Below are 25924 nucleotides of genomic sequence, written 5' to 3' on the forward strand. Positions count from 1 at the left end.
GACATTAAACGCCTTGCCCTAAGCCACGAAGATGAGTGGTGCATGCAATCTTTGAATCTACTAGTTTCTACCATTGTAATTTTGCAAAAAGTTATTCTCTGCTGAATCATACTTACAATTTTTTTGTATTCCACTTACATTGAAGGATCTGATAGGGAAGTGGGACTTTTCACGATGTAAATTAATGGGTGAGAGCTCTCATTTATTCAATTAGGTGTGAGAATAGCCTGGTCCCTTTCTCTTTCTTTCAACCTTTTGGAAAAAAAGTTTCTTTTTAAAATGATACATTACATTGTAATCAATATTTATGTTTATGGAAGTTATACATGAAGTTAAGACATTAGTCTAGAAAGCTTTTGATTCAACATAGCATTTCTCTGACTTTTCTACCTGCCTATTCATCAGTTTCCCTTCCGAGAGGCAACTGCCTTCAACAGCTTTGATTTTTGTTGCTGCTTTTTTGTATTAACCTTTTATTTTTAAATATTACACATATACTGTTTTCCCTGATTTATCTGTTCTAGGCATTATGCACTTTCGGTTACTATAGTTTAATATCTCGTTTACACCTCACAGCTTCTTCCCTTCCCTCTATTGTTTCATCATAGTTTTTTACAATTTTTAGTTCAATTACTAATTGACATTATGGTTATTTTCTAAATATTTCCAACTATATCAATAATTATATAAACATAAATTTCTCTGTATTCAATTTTCTTAGATGGAGTAAATGATTGCCTTCATTTTAAATTCACTTATATTTTATCATAACTATAGCTATTTTTTCCAAAAAATCAACAAAATTGCCAAATTCCTATTTTTTTGCAAAACACTGAAATATTAAATAATGTAGTGCCTCCTTTTTGAAAAGTTTCTTCCCATCGTTCTCCATCTTCTTGCTTAATATATCTTGAACTAAAGGCTCTGTTGGCCTAACATGCAGTGCAGAACATGGAACTTCTTGTTGCCATGTTTCTATGTTCCTGTGCCTTATTTATTTTTTGTCTATTACTATTATTATTATTTGTCTCCCAGGCTAGAGCACAATGGCATGATCTCAGTTCACTGCAACCACCGCCTCCCAGGTTCAAGCGATTCTCTTGCCTCAGCCTCCTGAGTAGCTGGGATTACAGGTGTGCGCCACCACGTCTGGCTAATTTTTTTTTCTATCTTTTGTAGAGACAGGGTTTCATAATATTGGCTAGTCTGGTCTCGAACCCCTGACCTTGTGATACACCCGCATCGCCTCCCAAAGTGCTGGGATTACAGTCATGAGCCTCAGCGCCCAGCCCCTGTGCCTTATTTCTAATTTTTTTTTTTTTTCCCTTGGTCAAATCCTTCATTTTTACCTAAACACTTCCCCTAGATGCTTCCAAACAAGAATATAGTGGAAATAAACACATTTAGTCCTTCCATATCAGGAAATGTCTCTACTTAATGCTATCATTTGACTGATAATTTGACAAATTATTTAATTATAGGTGGACAATATTTTCTCCTCAGATTTTGAAAGCATTCTTCTAGCCTCCAATCAGTTTCAGAAAAGTCAAATATGAGTTTGATTACCAACTTTTTGTTGTAAGTGATTATTCCCCCTTCCTCTCTCTCACACATACACTATTTTTGGAAGATTTTACAATCTTTTCTTAGTCCCAGTGTTCTGTAACTATATGGTCCTACTTGTTTGCTTATTGTACTGTGCACTTGGTGGGCTCTTTCAATCAGAGGTTCATATCGTAAAGTTTGGAGACATTCTCTTGTACTTCATGTTAAATTCTTTTTCCAGCTATTAAAAAAAAAACTGTTCTTTTGGAGTTTTCTACTAGGCAGATGTTGAACTTCCTACTTTATTCTCTGATCTTTTCTTTCTTTCTTTTCTCTCTCTCCCTCTTTTTTTTTTTTTTTTTTTTTTTTTGGAGACGGAGTCTCATTCCTCATTGCAACCTCTGCCTCCCAGGTTCAAGCGACTCTCCTGCCTCAGCCTTCCAAATAGCTGGGATTACAGACACAGGCCACCACACCCAGCTAATTTTTGTATGTTTAGTTAGGACGGGGTTTCACCATGTTGGCCAGGCTGGTCTCGAACTCCTGACCTCAAGTGATCCACCCACCTCAGCCTCCCAAAGTGCCAGGATTACAGGCATGAGCTACCGTGCCCGGCTTTGATCTTTTCTTTCTCCTCATGTCTTAGCTTTTCCTGATATTTTTGGGTCACTTACTTTTTCCTCCAGAAATTTACTTGATTTAAAAAATATATTTATATTTTTACTTTCCTAATGCCACTCTCATTTATTATTATTTCTGTTTTTATGAACCCTATATGTTTTCTTATCCCAATTATAGTGCTAATAGTTTTTGTTTGTTTCTTTCCATCTGTTTCTTGTAATATTTCTGCTTACTTTGGGTTTCTTTCTGTGTTTGCTTATTTTTATATTCTTATTTCATTTCACAACTTTTTCTAAAGACTGTAAGCTTCATGAGAGCAGAGGGTGTTTTATTCAGCACTTGAAACAGTGCATTGCACATATTATTCAATGCTATTATTCATACAATAAATATTTCCTTAATTATTAGTTGTAAGTTAGTAAGTAGTTAATGTATAATAACTTATACCTGCCTATTCGCATTTTTAAAAGAAGCATTTAAAATGCTGGTTAAAATTTCCTTGTGTTAGGAGCCAGGGCACTGGACTTCTTGACTGACAGTCTTCTCTAAATCAATCACATGATTAAGCTGACTTTTCATTGGCAATATCCAAATTTTAGTGTCTGCAGGACCTGGGAGCCATTCACTTCTGCTAGAGAAGACTCCTCCAAATTTCCAGATGAAGGGATATATTTTTGCCTCTGATGAATCTGGGAGGTTGACTGAGGATGGGGACTAAAAGTCTTCTTGCTAATGAGGTAGATTTTAATCCCCTAGTTTGCAGTCTCACACTCACCTCTTCCCTCTGCAATGTCAAGTGACTTTGAGTCTAGACTCTAGAAGCTTCCTTGTTTAATCTTGTCTCATGAAGGTCTGGGAGCTATCACCTGACTATTTGCAATGGGTGAGTAAGCCTGGGAGTCTAGCCTTTCTGAATGATGTAGGCAGTCTTGACCATATCTTCCAAGGTACCAGGCACTACTAAGTGATCAACCTCTTGGATATTCTGTAGCGAAAGGCAAATTTGTTAACTTCTTTGTCATTAATACCTTCATCCTCACAACTGCAAAGACAGGTTCTAACTTCATTTTACAAAGTCATTACAATGCTTTCATATGCCTTCTATCTTCCAAAAATTTCTGAGACACATTATTCTCTTTTGTTCACATTCACATTGTCTATGAGTTTGTAAACATAACACATTTTGATTATTTTACTGTGATATCAGTAGGATTTCAATAGGTAGGGGAGATTAAGATAGATGATCAATGCACAACTTTCAACTAAAAATCTATCCTAACATCTTTACCTCAGCTAATGTAATATCTATAACAGATCAAAACTGAACATTGTTTTCCAGTTTCAGGATTCAACAAATAAAAATTCGTAACTACTTTTGAATGGATAGAGTGGTAAACACAAACCTTTAGTCTACTCATCTCCCTGATTTCCGAAGTATTGCTATCATTATTTCACCTTAGATAATGTTCTAAATGGTTATTTAAAAAACCTTATCTGAACATGGTTAAAATAGAAAATAGGCACTTGATTCTATGTAAAATAACAGAGTAAAAGTGTCATAAATATTATTCCATATCTTAATCTGCGAACAATACAATGTAAAGAATAGTGAGCTAACAGGTATTTGTTGAATATCCACTTTGAGAGGCAGTAGGTACAGCATTTGAAAGCTTTGGGGACAGAATGCATGAGGTTTTTAATCAGATGAATCTGGGCTAACCAATAGACTCTGACTCCTACAAACTTTGCAATATTTTCCCACTTGCCTTAGAGTCATCATTGATGCAACGGAGGCAATGATCATAACTACCTCATAGCATTGATGGAACATGGTACTTGTTAAACACTGTTGGCTCTAGAACAAAATAACCTGTGTTTGGATCCCACCTGTTACTTAATAGCTGATCTCAGTCTAGCTCAGCTTCCTTCAATGCTGAATTTAGGTGATGTAGAGGAGTAGATTTTGGTCTTTCAGTTGGTGAGATAATAAGATTCAGATTTAGATAATGAGAGTTTGGACATTAGGCTGATGCTAGAACAGGACAAGACTCGGGAATCATGGGAGGGAAAGATATAGTTTGTGTGAGGCAAATTATTGAAAGTCAGAGGTGAGATTGGGATAGGCAGAATTTGAGATGATCTTAAGATTCCTACCTCCTGGTGAACATGCCCTGTATACTCCCATCTCCTTGTGTGTTTGAAGGTTTTTCTAATAAAATGCTTTCAAATGTCTTAGAAGAAAATGGTTAGAATTTCTTTTCAAGGCAAGAAATAAATCATTTCAAAAGAGTTTATAGAAGCATGAAAGAATTTCATAAATATATTAGTTTAATGATAATTATCAATTTACTAGAATGTATTTACTCATTTACTGGAATATCAGCTGAAAGACAAATAATACAGTTGGTATAGGGAAGATCATAATTATGAAGGCTTACCAGGTGCTCTAAGGTATATATGTATTAATTTTTAAATTTCTTTTGCAATCCTACGAGGTATAAGTACTATACCATGTCATATTTTGATAAAATAGAAGTACCAAGAGGTTAAATAATTCATTCAGAGGATAAATGATAATAGAATATAAGACAGTCTGAAACAATTATACACATAAGTATAATTCTATTAGAAGCAGACATGTATCTATAACTATATTAATATCTGTATCTATCTATCTATCTATCTGTCTGTCTATCTATCTGTCTATCTATCTATCTATCTATCTATCTATCTATCTATCTATCTATCTATAAATATATACATTTTTTTGAGATGGAGTCTCGCTCTTGTCACCAGGCTGGAGTGCAATGGTGTGATCTCAGCTCACAGCAACCTCTGCCTCCCGGGTTCAGGCGATTCTCCTGCCTCAGCCTCCCAAGTAGCTGGGACTACAGGTGCACGTCACCACGCCCAGCTGATTTTTGTATTTTTAGTAGAGACGGGGTTTCACCATGTTGGCCAGGGTGGTCTCCATCTTTTGACCTCATGATCCGCCCGCCTGGGCCTCCCAAAGTGCTGGGATTACAGGAGTGAGCCACCGCACGGGCCCACCTATCTGTATTATTATTTCCAATCTAAAGGTCAGGTATTTTTCTTTAGAAGAGGAACCTAAGCTCCGAGTATTATATATGCTACACAGGTCAAGGAACTAGTATCCAAAGTAGGATCAGTTATTTCAATTAAAGACTCATTGTGGGGGGTCATTTTGAAGATTCAATCTTATTTCAGTAAGAGTAGATGTCAAAGCTCCTGAGAGAAATTATGGAAGTCCACCTGGAAAAGGCTTGCAACTGACTTGGTTCATATTTTAAAAAGAATGATGAATATGTTTCTAACAAGGTATCTTAAGGTAAAGCTATTGAGGTTTGTGGTGAATTCAAATAAATAATAGGTCAGATATATAAAGAGGTACAATATAAAAGTTGAAAGGCCAATTCCAATATGGTGTTATACACTATGCTAAGTATTGCAGATTTAAAGATGAATAAAACATGCCCCTTGCCCTCAAGAGTCCCTTGAAGGTCATCTGCTTTTCTTCGTTTTCAAGAAATTAGTTTTATGTGATTCTTACTGTTATAACCTTGGGATGTGACAAGTTGTGAGAGAAATGATTTATCAGGGAACTTTGATAGCTAAATCATACCACAGTGATCAGATTAATGAATTTTAGATCAATCTACTCATTCTTTTTTCTATTTTCACCAGAAACTCCTGAGCTAACTCCCAATTTAGCTTCAAATAATATTTTTTCAACTATACTGATTTACCTCTTCTTTGACTAGTTCTCTTTTAGAATACGTCTAAGTAAGTGATGCTAACCTGGAGATAAATGAAGGACCCATCTTTTATAAAAATGTGCTGCCTTGAAGAATTTTTTTGACAGAAAAAAACGGCAGACTTTCTCTTTTAAACCGTATGTTCTTACATTTCTGATATCTGGAATCAACAGCTTGCCAGAAACATTTCCAATCAAAAGCCAGACTAACCCATAAAGGTGTCCAGAGAAGTCTGTTCTGATTACTGAAGATGTTGAACTAGTCTTGACTTCAAACAGTAGATATTTCTACACTTTAGTGGTATATGACAGCTCTATTCATTCCACAATGTCAAATTCTTTGGTTTTGGCCATTGGGTATTTATGCACTTCTGGCTAGGGAGGCAGAGAAGCCTAATTTGATTCTGGAGCCAAAAGTTTTTAGGCCCTGTTCCTTTGGAACTTGGACTGGAGAATGTTGGCACTGTATAAAGACTAGGACAGATCAAGTAGTCACACATAACTAACTGACTCAACAGAGCATATTCAGAGAGAAAGATCATGCCTACACATTGGATAACCATTCTCCAAGGCAGACTGACAACACCCTGAATTCAATCACCCTTAAATAAACACACAAGGAAAGCACGGCTTTAACATACCTTCCGGCACAGCTCTCCAATACTGCCTGATTGGGTTTAGTGCCATAGGCCAGGCTGCAGATGCAGCCATTACTGTTGTTCTTACTTATGTCTGTCTGCTGTCTGCTAACAAGCATTCATATGCTTTGGATCATTAAAGTCACAACCTCCTATGCCAATCTATTCCTCTCCATGGGTTTGCTGTAGATTAGAAAGAGAGATGCTATTTCTGTTTCTTTTTCTTTCCATTAAGACCTCCAGTCAGGGTTATTTCTAAGGTCTGAATATCATAGCTTGCACCCTTGCCCTCATTGAACATATAAATTGTGCTCCCATTAAGCTTGTTCTTTTTGCTTGATTTATTTCCCTTGCTGTTGTATGTGCCTTTTCAATGCAAGGCAAATGATTTGTGCTGGAACTGCAACAGACAAAAGTGCTGTAACTTAAGCTGCTTCCTGATGCCACTGCTATCTATGAGAGGTCTGCTATACTTACACCCATGGTAAATATCTTCTGACAGACTCCAGGTGGTCAGGATTTTCACAATCCAACCCATTTCAGTGTTAGCACTTGTCATGTGGGGCTCTGTGAATTCTTCCCTTTCATCTTACTGTTGGTGGCAGGTTGGATACATTTGGACATACCGTACAAGGCCACATGTGTCCACAGGTATAATCGAAGGTGGAGAAACACAAGTTTCTCTTTCAGGGAAACACAGAGGACAGATATTGTACAGAGAAAAAAAGAAAAAAAAATTGTCACTTGTAGTATTATGCAGGCTGCCCATCTAAACCCATCATTGCCTGGCACCTACACACTAAGGGCAAGAATCCAGCCAACTTGTGAGTGGGCACCATGCCATTTGAGCAGATGGGCATGGAAGTCGGCAGCCAGTAGACCATGTATGTGCATCAACGGTGGGTGTTGAGGGCACGATTCCCAGAGGAGAATGTCCTAACAGCTGTCTGGCCTGAGCCAACATACTTACGACCAAGGAAAAGTGCCATCCTTCAATCCTGCTGAGTTGGATTAACCTTCAGAATGAAATCTGCTTTTTCGGCAGCAGAAGGTGAGTTTAGGGTCTCTGAAAACCTCAAAGAATAAGTGAAGAAAGGAAACTGGGAGGATACAGTTATTTGCTATTGACTAAAGATACTGAGGACATTCAATATGCTTATTTTAAATCTTTGACTGAGAACCTGTGCATTCTTGAAAGAATGTTATAATTGTTCAAAGCTTGGCTTCCCACAATACTGTTAGAAGTGACCTTCCAACACAGGCAGACCATTTTCAGTGAGTTAACACTTTTCCACCTTTGCATTAAGAAATAGTGATGTTTGAAGAAAGGTATCAGTGGACTACTGACAGCTGACTGTGGGTAGATATCTTTGTCAAACTTGACATATCATGGATTAAATTAGATATATTGTGGATCAGAGCTTTCATAAAAGAGAATTTCTTCTTCAGTGATGGAACATACACTTGAAGAAGTAAGATGTAAACTTCCTATTTCAACCAAAGCCTTTCTGGGCAATGAAAGAAACATTTTTATTTGAGACTGAAAATAAAGCCTGATTCTAATTTGTTAAGAATTTCCGGACAGTTAAACATCATTAAATTAGATAGAAATTGTTTCTTTCAAACATAGCCAATGGTGATTTGACAATGATTTGTTTTATTTGGTTAGGAATAGGTAGATAATTTTAGCATTCAGATCCTTAATTATTTTCTATGTTGTTTTCTTATGAGGTATTTGTGAGGTAGTTCTTGGTATTGTTTTCTGTTGTCTTAAATCTTTTATTTTAAATATAACATATGACTTGAGTTGTGGGGACAATGTCAGTTTGGTTCAAGATTACCCAACTACATTTTCTTAATCTACTCCCTAAACTATTTCATTTTGTTTATATCAAGAGAATAAGTGCTTATATTATTGGGGGTGAAAGAGATGAATAAGTAATTTTATCTGCTAATGGCAGGAACTATAGCTTTGGCTTTGATGAATTATATAATGTCTTAGATCTAATACCATTAGTAATACTATGAGTAGAATAAAATGTTTATATGTCTATGTTGGCCCTGAGTTTCTCATTGTATCAATTTAGAAATTCATGACTAAAAAATAAGTGATTCTACAGAGAAAAACCAAGAAAATTACATTATCCAGGCATCTCTGAGTTTCTTGGCTCTGGTGCTTCTTACCTTAAAAGCCGATTTGAAGGCTAAAATTGTGGTATGTCCAGGTTCCATATGAATGACCCCTCTCAGTCTGAGAAAACTGTTAGAGAGAAACAATCTAGTGAAAATATACAAAAAAAGATAGGGGAAAGCTAAAGGGAATGGTATTCAGTAATAAGCAAGAAAATGTGTGTATTATCTATAATTTTTATTTAAATAGTAAGGTCACGAGGCAGTTTGATTTTCTTTGTGGAACACATGTGTTTTGGACTAAATAAAGCAGAGAAAGAATATTAAGGAGTTAGAATAATTTTAGCAAACCCTTCCCGTTGGCTATCTGGGATATAGGAAAATGTGGTTGAAGCTGACTTTAACTCAGCTAGACTTACCCCAGAAGTGAGAGGCTGGTGGGTACTGCAGGTGACGCAGATGTTTACCAAAAAAAAAATCCACACATTTTTTAAAAGCTGATAAACTTTTATTTGTCCTCAAGAAGGTTTTTGAATCATTTCCTTTCATTTTGTGCAGGGGATAAAAAAGAAAACAAGAGAGTGTCAGATTTCTGACTGACAATAACATTCAATCAAAAGAGGCTTAGGAAAGAGCCCCCCTCCCCCCAAAAAAAGAGAGAACATTTGTTTCTGAAAGTCCACTATGGCAATTGAATGATGTTGTGGGCAGATGGAGGAAAGTGGAAATGTGAAACAATTTACTTATCATACATTAATAAGGAACAAAACAGAAAAATTGGGTCTTTTTTGGTTTATGATATTTGCTCCCATTAGGATTATGAAAAGATGCATTTAGATAGTGTTAGAATAATTGTGGGACATGGATAAATTTTACATGTGTTCACAAATAGTTAAAATTAGAAGATTAACTGTAAAGAAAAAAAAAAAGCTTCACTAACTTTCCTTAATTTCTGATTGTAATAGCTTTAAGAAATAGAATTTGGCAAAACAAATGAAGATTTGAATGTAAGAATTGGGATACACCAAAAAAACTTTTGAGAAGCTGTAAAGATAAAAACTAAACTTAACCACAGATTTATTTCTGCTTTTCATCCAAGTATCCAGGGACGTTGCTAATGGGAGGTACGCCTCAGAAACGTACATGTCTGTGAAAATGTTGGAACAAACTAATGCTTTTCTTCAAGCGATTTTATTTCAATTCTAAGCCACAAGATATAAACTTTCATCAAAAATGGTAATCTATTTAAAATCAGAGCTATGTGGAATGTTTCATGTTTATGTATAACTTTCATAGTAGACCCTCCTACACAAGGAAAATAATATGCCCAAATTCTGTTATTTTTACAGTATGTAATATATCACATACTAATCCCACCCATCAGTTTCATATCCTTTAAATAGATAAAAATGAAAAAGGAATGGAAGAAAAAATGACGACACTTTGAAAAACTGACTTTTTAATTCCTCTTTTTGGAGAAAAAGATATCTGAAAAACTTAATTATGATCTATATCCTGATAAGAACAAAGAGGAATTTGAAGGAAAATAGGCATTATATATTCAGAATACTATCTTTTTCCATTTTGCTTTGCACAATTAGAAAGCTAAGTACCTGGGGAGGGGAAGAAGAGAAGTAGAAAGGGAGAGTGTGGTGGGTGGTGATAAATAAGGAAAAACACAGATTTTCAGTAATACTAGGTTCAAAATAATCCAAGTCAGAAGAAATTTATATTTCAAGTTTTTTCAATGGTAGTTACAAATCATTCCTATTTGCAGGACGTGATAATTCAATAGGAAATAGCGCCATTGAAAACATGATTGCCCACACGCAGTAAAAGATAAGGTCGGACTTTTTTTTCTCCCCAAAAGAAGGGTTACCATCAGTTTAAACATTTATTAGGAAAACTCAGTTGCTTAATATGCAGAATATTGTAATAAAAATAATTTAAGACATAGTTATGCCATCTTGAATGAAACTCTTAATAAACAGGTCAGAGAAACAGAATTGTCAGGGCCCCTTCTCTTTTTATAAAATACTGCAAGTAAGTCAAGAGGTAGAAATTCACAAAATTTTTCAAATGGGAATTTTAGCATGATATTGAAACCAACATTCCATCATTTATAAATGCAAGTACTAGCAAAATAAATGAGGCTGTGAACATTTAATTATGTAATAGACATATATACATGTTCTCTTCTGTTTAGAGGGGGGACCTATATACTATATAAAAACACTTGGAAACAAAATAAAAGAGACTCGCATAAAAATAATATATTAAAACTTCTCAGAAGCTTTACAGAAATGCTTCTGTTTTTGAGAGAAAATAATTTATTGAAATAAAGTTGTATCAAGCTACTGCTAATATTATTCTTCTATTCAAGTTTTCAAAATTTAATAATTAATGAACAATTCTAGCAAAAGTGAAAAGGATTGAAGACCAAATGTTGGAACCCTCCTTTGTCTGCATTCTGAAACTTAATCTAAGCAACTTGAAGAATAAAATGTAGGGGTTTGATATCAGATACATTTAAAAAGTTCTGAGATTGTTGAGGAAGACTTTACTGTTTAAATGAAATTCTCTCTGCAGTACTGGTAGTAGAGATTTTATAACACAAGCAAGTATATTTTGATCACCTACTATTAGAAATTACTGACATATGGATGTACTAAATGTGAAATGTTTTCTGGATAGAAATAAATGGTTCATAAGGACATCTAATGTTTCAAGCTGAATATTTGTCAAGAGTGTGTCCCATAATAACTATAAAATTATCAGATAATAATAAGCTATTAATCAATATCTATATAAGTACTATAACATTTTCTGTTATTTGTACTATGGCTTAGGAGAGACTTTTTTCCCTTCAAACTTACTTGATGAGATTTTGGTTGACCCAAGTTTTCTTTATAATTATTATTTCAATTAAGTATATTATGTAAAGACAACCTGAAATATCCTAATTTTTCCTGATATCCACGCAAACCAATTAAGCCATTTTGGATCCAGAATTTCCTAAATCATAAGTCTCAGTCAACATAATCTGATTTGGAGGGATCACATATTTCTTGGCCTAATGCTTTACTGAGAACAACATTAAAGCAAAGACAGGTGATGAAAGCTCTCTTTTTTCAACATCTTCATAACCTGGTTGAAAATGATAGATTGGCTAGTTTATTGATTTAGGAATGATCAGCAATATTATTTTCCCTAAAGGAGTATTAAGATGATTCATAACAGATTTGAAACCTGATTTCTAGCATCCTGTATAAATGTGTACAAATTTATAAGTCTGACTCTAAATTTCTACCTTAGAAATAGCCTTTTATGCACAGGGAGGGTCTCAACTTTGAAGATCCCCAAGAATTTAGTGACTGCTTATACACACACACACACACACACACACACACACACATACACACACACGTATATTGCTGGAGAAACAATAAAGTGTCATAGTTGAGCTTATTCTTAGATCTGAGTTAAAATACTACCTATGCCTTTCATTAGCTATGGATTTTCAAAGTTACTTAAACTGTATTTACTTCGATACTTATAAAAATGGTTAGTATTATTAACCTTTTCAGGTTTGGGTGAGAATTAAACATGCTAATAAATGCAAAACATATAGAACCATGCCTGGCAGAAAATAAGTACTCAATAAATGTTAGCATACAATATCATCTTTGTATACATTTCTCAATTTGCATTCTTATTTGTACCATGGACTCAACAGGCCCCTTCAAAGGTGAAATAAGTATGTGTTCAGTTTCTATTTTGGGTCTTCTGATTTAAACTTGTTTCCCAAACTGTAGTCATTCACTTACTATGTTTGTGAGTTTTTTCCATATTTCATACCATAAATTACTTATTTAACTATATTATTTAAACTTAAATAGCTTTATTTTAAAATAAAATATATTCATATCACTAGTAAGTGATTTTGGTGTGATACATTTTTCTATGAAACCTTAGGGTTTTATAAATCATTACAATGAAAGCACTCATCAGTTAAAATAATCTCTCATGCCCCTAATAATACGTACACCACACATTTCCAAACATTACCTTAAACAAAAGCTTTCTATAGGTGAGTGGAGGGGAATATTTAGAGACAATATTTAGAGCCCATAAGAATTTAGTAGTGGTCAGATGAAAGAGGGCATGGAGTTAGCCATAGAATAAATGGTCCAACGGACATAGTTAAAGGCCAAGTGCCCACTCATCAATGTTGTGGAGACATTTACTTGCTACTTCTCTAACACTTAAAACTTGAGGTTCTTTACTTTCCAGGAGAATTACTTTTGCCCTAAGACTGGAAATCTAGCTGGGTTTTAAGGAAATAGAACAAAAAAACTCCTTCCATCTTGGAACTCTTCCACTCTTGAAAGTTAAATATACGACATATGTATGAAATTTTCAGTGGAGAGTATAAATCTTAGTATAATGAGTAGTAATTAAGAGTAGTACATTCTAAATGTATAGCAAGATAAAATAAATTTCTGTTTTTAAAGAGGTTTAGATACCAAATGCATATATTCTTCCACTCCTGAGAAGAAGTTGAAGTATCAGTGGATAATTAATAAGTGTGAATTTTGGGTTTCTAGGATCACTCCCATTAACTAAGTAGTCTGCCCTCAGTTTCCTTATGCATAAGACCTTTCATTTAGATGTTAATTGAGCATCAATTATGGGTAACATATTTAAGGTAATGCTAGCAGCTGTAAAATCCTCTAAAATAGATGAAAGTTCCAAAAAATAGAAGGCTTATTCTCACTTATGTAACAGTTAAATGAAAGTTTTCTTCAGGAACTCCCTCTGCAACTTTTCTCTTAAATACAAAATTATTCCACAATAAAAATTTACTAAAGAAAACAAAGTGAGTTTTACTAGCCTATGTATGGTTTTCCCCACATGGTGATTCAGAGTCCAAACTTCTTCCATCTTGCATCTTCATCCCTCCATAGGGCCTTGTTCATTGTTTTCCCAGCCAGGGTATGAGGACAGAGAGGACATGGAGGGGAAACACTCGCTGGTTAATAGCCTTAGCCAGGGAGTGGCTGGCATTGTTTCTGCTCACATCCATTGGTCTGAACTAGTCACATGGCCACTCCAAACTGCAAGGCAGGCTGCGAAATGTAGCATCTAGAAAAGAGGATGAAATTTTGGTGAACAGCCAGCCTGCCGTTCAGCCCTCCCTCCCCTTCACCATATAGCCATTTACACCTGTTTCGCAACACTTAGCAATCCATCCATCCACCTCCCCAAAGGACACAGCCTAAAGTCCCATCCAGTTACAGCATCAAACTCAAGTTTCAGAATCTCTAGTGATAAACAGCTCTCTCCATAAAGTCCAGGTTTTGTGGGAGGAGTGGGGAGACAGCACAGATAAGTGATTTAGAGCTTGAGATATAAGTTCTCTCTCCCACTTTCCCCACTGCATCAAATAGACAACAATGGAGCAACAACTTGGTACCTGGGAAAAACAAATAAACAAAAACCTTTCTCATTTGTAAAAGAAAAAATAGGTAAACAGCCAACAGTCACTGGATCAAAACAATAATTAAATCCTACTGGTCAGGCTCTGTGAGACAACTTCCCCGGAAGTTGAGACAGTCCCCGGCTCTCCTTTCTGAAATTCCCCATGGCCACTGTTCTCCAGGGTTTCTGGCCTGCTTTCTGAAGTCTCTTCCTTCTCAATTATCTCCCATAGGCCACCTGTGAAGCAAACACTGGGGAGAATTATCTCCTTAGATTTTTACTTTCTTCATAACCCAGTTTTCATAGAGCAAATGTGGGGCCCCAGGGTTGTATAGAGTCATGGAGTTTTTAGGCCAGGATTCTGATTTATTTTTTTATTTTTATTTTTTTGGTAAAACAATTCTCTCAAAATCTTCATAGACATTGATCTAATTCCTTCAGTCAGTTGCATGTGCCAGTAACCAGAACCAAAAACAATAAAGTGCTTTCCTAGACATAGTACTTAGGCCTGCTTTATTTCTTTAATTTCTTACACTGCCCTCTCTCCCTCTTTCTCTCTCTCTTTCTCATCCTCCTCATGCCCCTTCTTCCTTCCTTCTCTCTCTCTCCATGTAAATATGAAACAATATTAATGAGAGCTTCTGATTAAATTATAAAATAGTATAAGATTTGATTATAAATTATCTTTCTCTTTTTGTTTCATTGTAGAATCTGTCTATCATGCTTCTTCAGGGGAAAGAACATTGAGATTTCTTTTAATTTGTTTCAAAAGCACATAAAGAAAGTGATTTTTGAGTATTTAAACACATCTGGTTAATAATAGAAGACATGATACTTAATAGAACGTTGATTCTGAAAAAGCTGAGCTCACATCATCAACAAAAAACATTTCAACATGAAATATTTTGTGCTAGTTACAAATCACCTTGAAACATAGAGGTGTGAAACAATGTTTTTATCATGCTTAGAGTCTGGCCAAAAATTCAGATGAAGCACAGCAGGAATAGCTTGTTTCTACCCGACAATATATTTGAGGTCTCTTCGGGGAAGTTTGAACGTTGGGGGAAACTCAACGGCCAAAAGGCAATCGCCGGGAGTTCTTTATTTTATTTTATTTTATTTTATTTTATTTTATTTTATTTTTTAGAGTGGGATCTCACTCTGTTGCCCAGGCTGGAGTGCAGTTGTATTGATCATAACTTACTGCAGCCTCGAAATCCTGGCTCAAGTGATTCTCCCACTTGAGCCACTGTGGTAGCTAGGAACTGACTATAGGTGTGTGCCATCATGCTAGCTAATTAAAAAAAAAATTTTTTTTTTTTGTAGAGTTAGAGTCTCACTATGTTGCCCAGGCTAAGGCTCTTTTTAAATTTAATATTCTATTTTTTAATTATTAGGGGTACATATTGGGTATATGTATGTATAGAGTAGTGTGATGTTTTAACACGGGTCTACAATATGTAATAATCAAATCAGGATAATTGGGGTATTCATTAACCTGAGCATTTGTCATTTCTTACTTCACATGTTCTCACTCATTTGGGAGAGCTATAAAGCAATTGATATCATAGAGACAGGGAATAGAATGATGATCACCAGAGCCTGTGAAGGGTAGAGGACTTCTTTATACTCACAAGCTTGATGGTTGATGCTGGCCGTCTGCTGGAACCTCAGCCTTTCTATCAGTCGGAAACCTATAAGGCTTTCCATGTGCTCACTCTGTGGGTCTGATTTGGGTTTCCTCCAACATATTTTCCAAGAGTGAGGGTTCTCAGAGGACACAGGAAAATGTATGACATTTTTGTTTTCCAATCTTTGAAGTCATAGAGTGGAACTTCTGCTGTACTTTTTGATTAAAGCAGGCATAAGTTCTGCCCAGGTTAACATGAGAGAACACAGACGCCAACATTGGAAGGAAAGGGGTATCAAGGTTACATGGTAAGAAGAGAATTGGGTTTGAGATGTGGTTGCAGCCAGCCATCTTAGAGTACATATTTTATTCAATTTAGTCAATGTCCAAAACATTTACTTCTCATTTTATATCTATTTAATTCACATGCTTGAATAACACTGAATAGGTTATTTTTATGTGTATTCTTACTAAACTCTATTAAGAAAAATTATGTAGTAATATCCAATGTCAATATATTTGCAGATATCCCGACACAGAAGGAATCATTCACAGCATATCTTGAAAGATGTCATTCCTCCATTGGAACAGTTGGTGAGTGGTTAAGTCATTATATTCTTCATCTACTGATACAAAATAAATTACCACAAAACTCAGCAACCTAGAACAGCATAGGTTATTATCTCATTTTTCTGTGGGTCAGGAATTGGGGCATCACTTAGTAAAGGGATCTAGCTTGGAGTCTCTCAAAATGTTGCAACAAAAGTGTCAGCCAGAATCGGGATCTCATCTGAAGGCTTGTGTGGGGAAGGTCTGCTTTCAAGCTCACTTATGTGGTTGTTAGCTGGGTTCAGTTCTTCCAGGAATGTTGGCCAAAGGCTGCTCTTATTTCTTTGCCACGTAGATTTCTCCAAAATAACAGCTTGTGTTTTCAAAGCATCCAAGATGAGAAGGCAAGAGGGAGAGTTTGCTAGCAAGATGGAAGTCAAAATCTCTTGTAACCTAATTGTAAAAGCAATATGCCATCACCTTTGCCACATTCTTTTGGTTAAAAGTAAGTCATTAAGTCTAGTTCACACAAGGGGAGAGGATTACAAAAGGATGTGAATAATAGGAACCAGAGACTACAGGGGGCTTATTGTAAATGTTGATAGCTTTTTGTTATTGTTGTTGTTGTCTTCAAAAACAATTAATAGACTCAACATCCATAAGAATGGCACTTTTTCCCATTTTTTTGTGTATTGTTGTATTCTAGCGGGTAAAAGAGTACCTGAAATATTATAAATAACATAAATAAATATAGTATTGTAGATATCTTTAAAACACATAAGACCAACCTTTCTGATACCTTTCTTTTAATGACCTCTTTTTCAATAAATACAATGTGCTTTTCCTCCATACTCATTCGACTTGTCTTTCCTGCTATATTTCATATTGGTCAATATGCTTCCAGTCTTATTGGCTTACAGGATATTGCACCATGATGACTGTATTCCTGTCTATCTCTAGCTATTCCATCCCTGTTGTCTTTGGGATGTCCCATCCTCAGCACCAAAAATAATTTCTTTTTTTGCTTCAGTGTTCCTGTTTTCTATTACTTTTCATGTTCCAGATCCCACATCCTCACTCCAACTATTTCTGCTCACTCTGCTTTACTTTAGGATAAGAATTTCTCAAAATAATTATCTACATTTGCTGTTTCTAATTTCTGCCCTTCCTTTGTCTCTTGAACTAACTCTATTTAGGCTTTTATCTCAATCATTCACCTCCTATCCAGGTCACCGATTACCTCCGTGTCGTTAAATCCATCAGTAACTTCTCAATTCTCTCTTCAGTAGGTCTATCTGAGCATTTAACCCAATCGATAGCTCTCTTCTTCAATCAATTGCCTATTGGGTACCATGCTCACTATTTGGGTAATGGGTACACTAGAAGCCCAACTCCCACCAGTATGCAGTATATCCATGTAACAAATAAGCACATATATCCCCTGAATCTAAATTATTTATTAAAAAGAAACATTTTCCTAACATGGCTACCAGTAAACCACTTTCTCATGACTCTCCAATTAGCTGGAGAGCCACCTCTTTTCAATCCCTTTACAGGTCCCTCTTCATTTTGGAGCTCAGTTTTTATTTTTTCTCTCTATAATCATTCCCTAGGGCATCTCATTTAGTGTTGTAGCTTTACAGACGATGTAACACTAGCCACTTTTAAATTTCTATTTCCAGTATGGACCACAGCTTTGAACTTCAGTACTATAAATTCTGGCATTTTTACACACAATTCTAATATACATCCTAAACGTAGCATATCTGAAACTGATCCCAATTTTTGCCCAAACCAGTTCTCCATTTCAGAAGTCTCCTCCATTTCACAAGATGCTAACTTTGTTCCTCCAGGTGCTTCAGTCAAAACATTAACAGTCATCTTCCCTTGTTTCTGTCGTAACATAAATGAACATCAAAGAAACCAGTTTGCTCTATCTTCAAAATATATCCAGAATCAGTTCATTTCTAACCACCATTACTATCATCTGTCACCCAGTTTATTGAAATAGTCTCCCTGTTTACCAACTTCCACTGTCTACTGTTTATTTTCAACACAACAGCGGGAGTGATCCTGTTAAAATGTAAATTAGATTATGTTACTTAGATTAGTCAGTTTGTTACTACAACAGATACCACAGACAAGGTGACTTTTAAACAACAGAAATTTATTTTTCATAGATCTAGAGGCTGGAAGTCCAAGATCAGCATTCCATTCTGGTCAGGATCTGGCGAGGACCCTCTTCTGGGTTGCAAACAGCTGACTTCTCCTTGTATCCTCACATGGCAAAAAGAGGGCAAGAGAGCCAGGGTTCCCTTTAAAAAGCCATTAATCCTATTCATGAAAGTTCCACCTTTATGACCTAATTACCTCCTAATAGCATTACACTGGAGTTTAGGATTTCAACATGTGAATTTTAAGGGGAAATAAACATTCGGTCCATCTCACGTCACTCCTTGACTCAAAATCCTCCCTGGCTTTTAGTCTACCCCAGGTAAAAGCTGAGAAACATCCAATGGTTCACTAGGCCCTAGAAGATTCATTGACCTCCCCAGTCTCACCTCTCCCTTTCTTCTCCTCTCTCCTGTTCCAATGAAGCTGATACCTCTGCAGGGCCATTACACCTGCTTTTGCCTCTATCTCTTACAAAATAATTTATTTGGTGCCCAGAAATTTGGATATCTCATATGTTCCTTTGCTTCACATCTCTGCTCTAATATCACCTTTTTAGATAGGTCTTCCCTAATCTCCCTTAAAAAAAAATAATGAAACAAAAACAAACAAACAAAACCCATAGGGGCCAGGTGTGGTGGCTCATGCCTGTAATCTCAGCACTTTGGGAGGCCGAGGCAGGGGCTCACTTTAGGTCAGGAGTTCAAGACCAGTCTGGCCAACATGGTAAAACCCCATCTTTACTAAAAATGTACAAAATTAGCCAGGTGTGGTGGCACTCACCTGTAGTCCCAGCTACTTGTTAGGCTGAGGCACAGAATCGCTTGAACCCTGGGGGTGGACGTTGCAGTAAGGCAAGATTGTGCAGAGAGAGATAAACAAAAAACAGAAAGGAACCTACAAATGAACAAACAAGAAACCACACCATTTCCATCCACACTACTCTCTTACCTTAATTTACTCTATAGACCTTACCAGCAGATGGCATACTACAGCATTTATTTTTGTTAGTTTGTCACCCCATTAGAATTTTAGTTCTATGAGGGCAAGGACACTGTCTCCTGTGTTCATTACTCCATTCCCATGACTACAAGCATTGCTAGAACATGTTAAGGACTCAGTAAATATGTGTTGAAGGAAAGCATAATTAAAATTTAATGGTCTTTGTTTTTACTTCCAAGCTTGTATTACACAGGTCTACGCTTGTATACTTTCTCTCCTTTATCTTATCCTATGTCTCTGAGTGTAAATTAGTCATTTGTTCTAGGATGTCATCTGTGTCATTATAGAAATGAAGTCCCCCAAGTTAAACCCTTCATCAGTGCCTTCCCAAACTGATTCCCTCTTTCCACTGAGCCCATCTCTATTAGTAGCAAACATTTATCTAGGATTAGAACACATTTTCTTTATGTTCTTTTTCTCCCTGGCCCATTGGATAAGTCATCATTTTCTAATGAAATTTCTCCTCAATGGTTGTAGTGCCCACATGCTTCTCCTTGTGCACCCCCAAACCCTCACCCAAGCCTTGAAATGCTTCTGACCTTATGGTACCCTCCCATCCCCGCCACTGATCCTAGGCAGCAATTCCAGAGCAACCTTCTTTCAACAGCACTTTCATTATTTCATTTTCAAATTTTCTATAGCATCATGGTCCCCAATTTACGTTATTTATTATCCTCTCTCAAACACATACCCTCAAGCCAGGAGTAGTAACATGATTAAGACATGGCTCTTACCCTGAAGGAGCTTGGATTTCCTGTAGCAATTATAGTCGTTTCATCCCAGCACATGTTCATGCGTTGCTTTGTATTGTTCACTCCTATTTCATAGGTAATAGACTTGTTCCACGGCTGGATTGTAAATGTCTTGAAGTTAGAGGCTATGACTTGTACTTTCTTTATTATATTGTACTTCTACTTAGATTGCTTTTGATACTAGTACTTGTTCAGGAAAGACATGTTTGTGAATTGATGTAATAAGAAATTAAAAGTTTATTAAAACAATGTTGCTAGTTGCAGATATTAATAAATATATGCCTAACATTTGTAGTGAAAGCCATTTTTTCAATATAGTTAGATATACTAATATATTGTTTTCAAAATTAATTATGTGGATCTCAACTTAGCATTTTCCCTAGGAAGGATTTCTCTAATTCCTTAAATTTTAATTAGTAGCCCTTCTTTGATCTGTCTCTCAATAGCAGCTGGGTCTTGACTCTATTCCAGCCCCATCACACTAAAATTGCCTATTTCCTTTATTGCTCTTACTGAGCTATAAGCTATTTGAAGGGAGGACTATGTCTTATTTATTGTTTTACTATTAAGACTTCATATAAAGGCTGGCACACTGTAATTCTCCAATAAATAGGAAAATAAATGATTTATTTGTTTGGTTTTATTTTAAATAAATTTGGATTACACAGAAAATAAAGTACAAAAATAATTATAAAGAGCTGGATTATTCTGTAAAAATAACACATAAAAAGTTTGCTCTGAAGTAGTTCATGAAACATGGCAAAAGTTAGGCTGAAAATGGAGCTCAGTAGATGTCTGTGTTTGTGTGTGTGTCTGTATGTTTATACATAAAATATATATGTACTTATATTTCAACAGTGCCAAAATGTGCCGCAAAGATTTTTACATAAAAATTATAATATATAATATATATATAATCCAAATTATGGTTATTTAAAAAATTAATCAAAAATTATTATATAATTTTTTAATTGTGAATTTTCTATGCCACTGTATCAAGCATAAACTAATATCAGAAGAACCATTAGAATATTCAGAAATAGTTTTCTTAATTTACCTGCCTACACTTAAGGCTATTTGTTGATTTACTTGCATATAGCAGGGTTTCTCTACAGCCTCAGTTCTAAATAAATGAAACTCAATTTGAATATTACTAATTATAGACAATACAGTAATAGATAATAGATCTATTTGCCCAATACTCTATTTTAGCCCCAATGACCTTGGAAAAGTAACATCGGGAAGTCTTGCTAAACAGAAGCAAAAACAATAATTTTTAAATTTTTTTACCTTGCAACTTATCTCACTCTTTTTTGCTGCATACTTGTATATTTTTTTGTTCTCTCTTTTTCCTTCCTTCTTTCCCTCTCTCATTCACACACACACACACACACACACACACACTCACACACACACACTCACACACACACAGTGCCACTAGTTCTAAAACGTTTTGGAACTACCAATCAGCTTACTTTCTAGTCTTGACTTGCATTTTCCTGGATCATCTCTTTGAGCGCTTATCTTGCTGTGTCTTGTGAACATGGATAACATTCAACTTTTATCCATCAATCTCTACTTGAATTGAATTTCTTACTTAGTGTTATTTTAAAGGCAGAAACGTTATCTTCATCCCAAATTCTTTTTATGAATTATCTATATTGATGAGCAATGCCCCAGTAATCACCCATTTCCCCAGAGAGAAAATCTGATTAATTACAGGCCATTCATTATCGTTCACACTGACACTTTTTATTTCTCAGAACCTATGAAGTTTTATTTACATCTGATTAATCTGATACTGTGTTCTTTTTACCAGGACTCACATACTCTTTCCACACTCTGGTATGTTCCCTACTTTCATCTCTCCAACTTTCCTCACTTCCACCATGCCTTAGGGTGGCTTCCAGAGTCATCCAGGAGTCCTGGCAGTAGTTTCCTTGGCCGTACCTACCAGGATGAGCTATTATATATGAAATAATATACAGGAAAATATTTCTGAGAATTAATGACATTCTTTCCTTTGGTGTTATTATCCATCATCTCCACTGTATGGATCTTCAGGCATATTTATTTCTAAAATGTTGGGATATATAAATCTCATTTCCTTTATATTTCATATTCAGATAACTCTACTAAACATTCTCCAGGAAACATGACAGACCTTGGCTTTGGGCCAAATTTATCAAAGTATCCTATTAGGTCCACCATGTTGTAGAACAATTATTCACTTTGTAAAATGAAATCTGCCATTTTGGATGCTCTCATAGAGGCGAACACCCTTTGGGAGTCGTGCTCCCTTTCTTAATGTTCCTTTTAAGAAAGTAGATTGCGAGCAGCATAGTTAAACAGAACAAAGCATTTCTTTCTTTTGAATATTGGCCGAAAGACATTCCTAATCTGAATCTAAAATTTCAGGGTGGAAACTACCCAGTTCACTGACGGAAGATGTTATTTATGCCACATGTATGTAAATCCATAGGATTTCAGTAGAAGAGACGGAAATCATTTCCTGAGAATCAGTGCGGTTGCTTAGAAAGTGCTATAATATTGCAACAGTTTTGTACATGAATCATCAAATCTGTCAATATGCATTTGTTTCCTGATCTTGTATATTCTCTATTATAACTGTTCATGAGACCTAATTATTTTCAGGGTACTTTTTCTTTTCCCCCTAAAGAAATGATCAAGAAAAAGAACCCTGTTTATAACATGTTAAATCTTTATCTTGTTTATTTTTATCAACAGAGTGTAAGACATGTCTATGGATAACCCTGCAGGAGTCAAAAGCCTGTGGCAGGTTTTACAGAATCATCTGCTACCTCCTGAGCTAGGAGGATTTTGAGGACAGAGCTCAGGAAGTTGCCATGGCTTGGGGGCAAAGCAGGCTTTTGCAGATAAACCTTAAGTCCCAGATTCTACCTTTTGGAGCCAGATATCATTTTGTGGATTAATTAATACTTGTGAGGTCTTTGAGCATGAAAGACATTGTGAGAATACAGTGTTTTCTCATTTTAAAACAAAGGACACAGACTTTGGGGGAATAATTCTATTGATCAAGCTGGGCTTTCCTTAAACTGCTGAAAAACTCCAAAAACTCTAGTCTTTCAAAAGTCTACTTGAGTAAGACAAAATTAGGTTTTCTGAAATATCCTTCCAGATCTTCAAGCTGTTAATAATGAGTTATGTAACAATAATAAGTTATATAATTTAATAATGCTAATAGAAACCATCTCTAAGTTTTCATTATTTCATATCCCTTTCCTTTTCTCAATTCAAGTATTTGTTGAGTATACTAATTCTCAACAATTAATATTTGTTGAGTATATTAAAGTATTTGTTGAGGCCTTCACTGTGCTAAGCTAGGAATATGTGATAATATGCTAACTGGCCATGGCCTTTTCTAGAGAAGCGTTCAGTCTAGGGATGAACAGAAGTGTTAAATAAAGGAAGGCATAATTCTATAAGTGCAAATTACCAAATGTGCTATGATGAAAGAAAAACAAGTTTCTGTGAGAGCCTATACTGGATTAAGTAGTCATACGTGGATTCTTTGAAATGGCCAGTTAACTTAAGATTTTGCAAGATTGATGGAGCTTGCCAAGCAAAGAACTGGAAGAAAGAAGAATGTTGAAGTGGAAAGAAACAAGTGCAAGGGTCACCAGGTTGGAACAAAGTTGTTACACCTGAAAAACTGCAAGAATTCCATAGCAGCCAGAATATCATGAACAAGGGAAAAGAGTCATGGGTTTTGAGAGAGAGGCAGTGCTCAGATTGCAAAGGGCCTTGAAGTGATGGTAAGAAGTTCAGAAACCATTGAACACAGAAATAAATGACAATACCTCTCCCATCCAGCCCCACATTTGAAATCCATTTAACTGTAGAGTAGAGAAAAAGAACACACACAACAGCAACAACAAAGGCTATTAACATTGAGCAATCATTTCTTCCCCACTGCCTAGACTGAAATTAGGTTATAACACAGAAATTGAATTACACTAATAAGTTGCCCAGACAGTAACCAGGAAGGCCATTCTCACTGAAGTCCAATGACAGGCAAAGAACGAGGAACATATTTACATCAAAGACATGGAGAAATAGAATTCAGGGGAGAAGAAGGGAGAGCGATGGTGGGTGGAAGTTGGGTGGTGCATGAGGGAGGGAGAGGTGAGCTATAATAAAAGTCTCCAGAAGACTGAAGAAAGTTCTTGAGATACAAACGGGGTGCCTTCCTCAGCCCATTTCCCAAACAGAACCTGGATTCCTTGGTGGTGCCCAAATGAAACACACTGGTTGCCAGATGAAAGGTTCAGAATAAAAGTCTTATTGGGGCTCTTAAACATCAAATAACAGCATTTTCAAAATGACATTTTGATAAGTTAGGGGTGAATAAATCATAGACATGCAGATAAAATTTCCCTTGAAATACACAGAGGTTTAACATGATGGGGAAAAGCACTTGGCAAAACATAATATATGCTTTGCCAAACCTAACATTTGAAAAATGGTTTAAGACATTCAGCATAATCCCAAAGCTGGACATGTTGTCTTATCCTAAGTGAGAGAAAGAGAGGGAGGTTACCCATGAAAGCATTGCTCAACAAACGTATTAAAGAATGTAAATAAGTTGAAATGAGTAAACCATGCCTAACCCTGAAATCAAATTTCATGCTGAAATCAAACCTGCTTATCAAGGACCTCTTTGAGAATTCCTGGTAACTTCTTTCTGGACACCACTCATGTATGAACCAGAACCGTTCTTCTTTGCTTTTCTTCTACTCCTCTTCACATGCGATCATGGCATCCAACTTTAGGTATTTGGTTTACCACTTCTTAAAAATGTGCACACACAGTAAATTATGTATTTACATCAGACAAAACATCATACTGAATCTCTAAAGGCATAATATTTCATTCTTGAGCTGTATTTAAGGCAGTTCTAAAATTAAGACTTTTTCAAATGTTTAAAAACTATTTGTACTTTATATGATGTACAGATAAGCTGGAGTTTTAAGGTATTTTTTCTGCTTTTGATTCTGTTCTTAATGGATTATGCCCACTGTGAGTTCACTGATAATGAGCAAATCAAATATAGCATGAATAGCAGAGCCAGTATAAGAACAAGTGAATATTGAGAAGAAAATGTAAACAAAGAGTTCCAAAGAGAAAGAGTGTAACCTAAAAACAAAGTTAAAAAATAATAATAAAAGCAATAGAAAAAAGAAAGACAGATAAGGTAGGTATTTCTATGGATAGTGGAGAAGTAAAAAATGGCAGGGGTAGGAGGGATTTAAGAAGGAAAGTGAAGCATCATTTGGGGGTAAAATAATGTAATCAAATGTGTCCTCATTCTGTGCTCTGTAATAGAAATCATTGAAACAGACAAGATTAACAGCAAAGTACTATGATCTATTAAAAGTTCAGAGAAAGTATAGCAGCTGCCTCATTATTAAATAGGAAAATAATTAAATGCTAAATCTGCTTGATAATTATAGTGGCCCGGGGTTGTAGTTATAGAGGGATGATGCAGAGTTCTTTTAGAGAGAGGTCAGTCAGTCACACAGAAGGTTTCATAGGGTGATGCTACTTTAAAGGGATCATCTCAGTTTAGAGCTGGGGCCTGTCTCAG

The 25924-nt window shown here is 35.8% G+C and overlaps 1 protein-coding gene across 1 annotated transcript in view; it reads left to right on the forward strand.

The window, feature by feature from the left end:
• The window catches only part of ARHGAP15 (Rho GTPase activating protein 15), a 629252-nt gene that overhangs the window by 59576 nt on the left and 543752 nt on the right, over positions 1-25924 (forward strand). The window contains exon 3 of the mRNA NM_001258096.1: positions 16346-16414. Coding sequence (NP_001245025.1) covers positions 16346-16414 — 69 coding nt within the window. The remainder of the gene's footprint in view (positions 1-16345; positions 16415-25924) is intronic.

This window comes from Macaca mulatta, chromosome 12, assembly GCF_049350105.2.
Source record: "Macaca mulatta isolate MMU2019108-1 chromosome 12, T2T-MMU8v2.0, whole genome shotgun sequence".
In the NCBI taxonomy this organism is placed as follows: Eukaryota; Metazoa; Chordata; class Mammalia; order Primates; family Cercopithecidae; genus Macaca; species Macaca mulatta.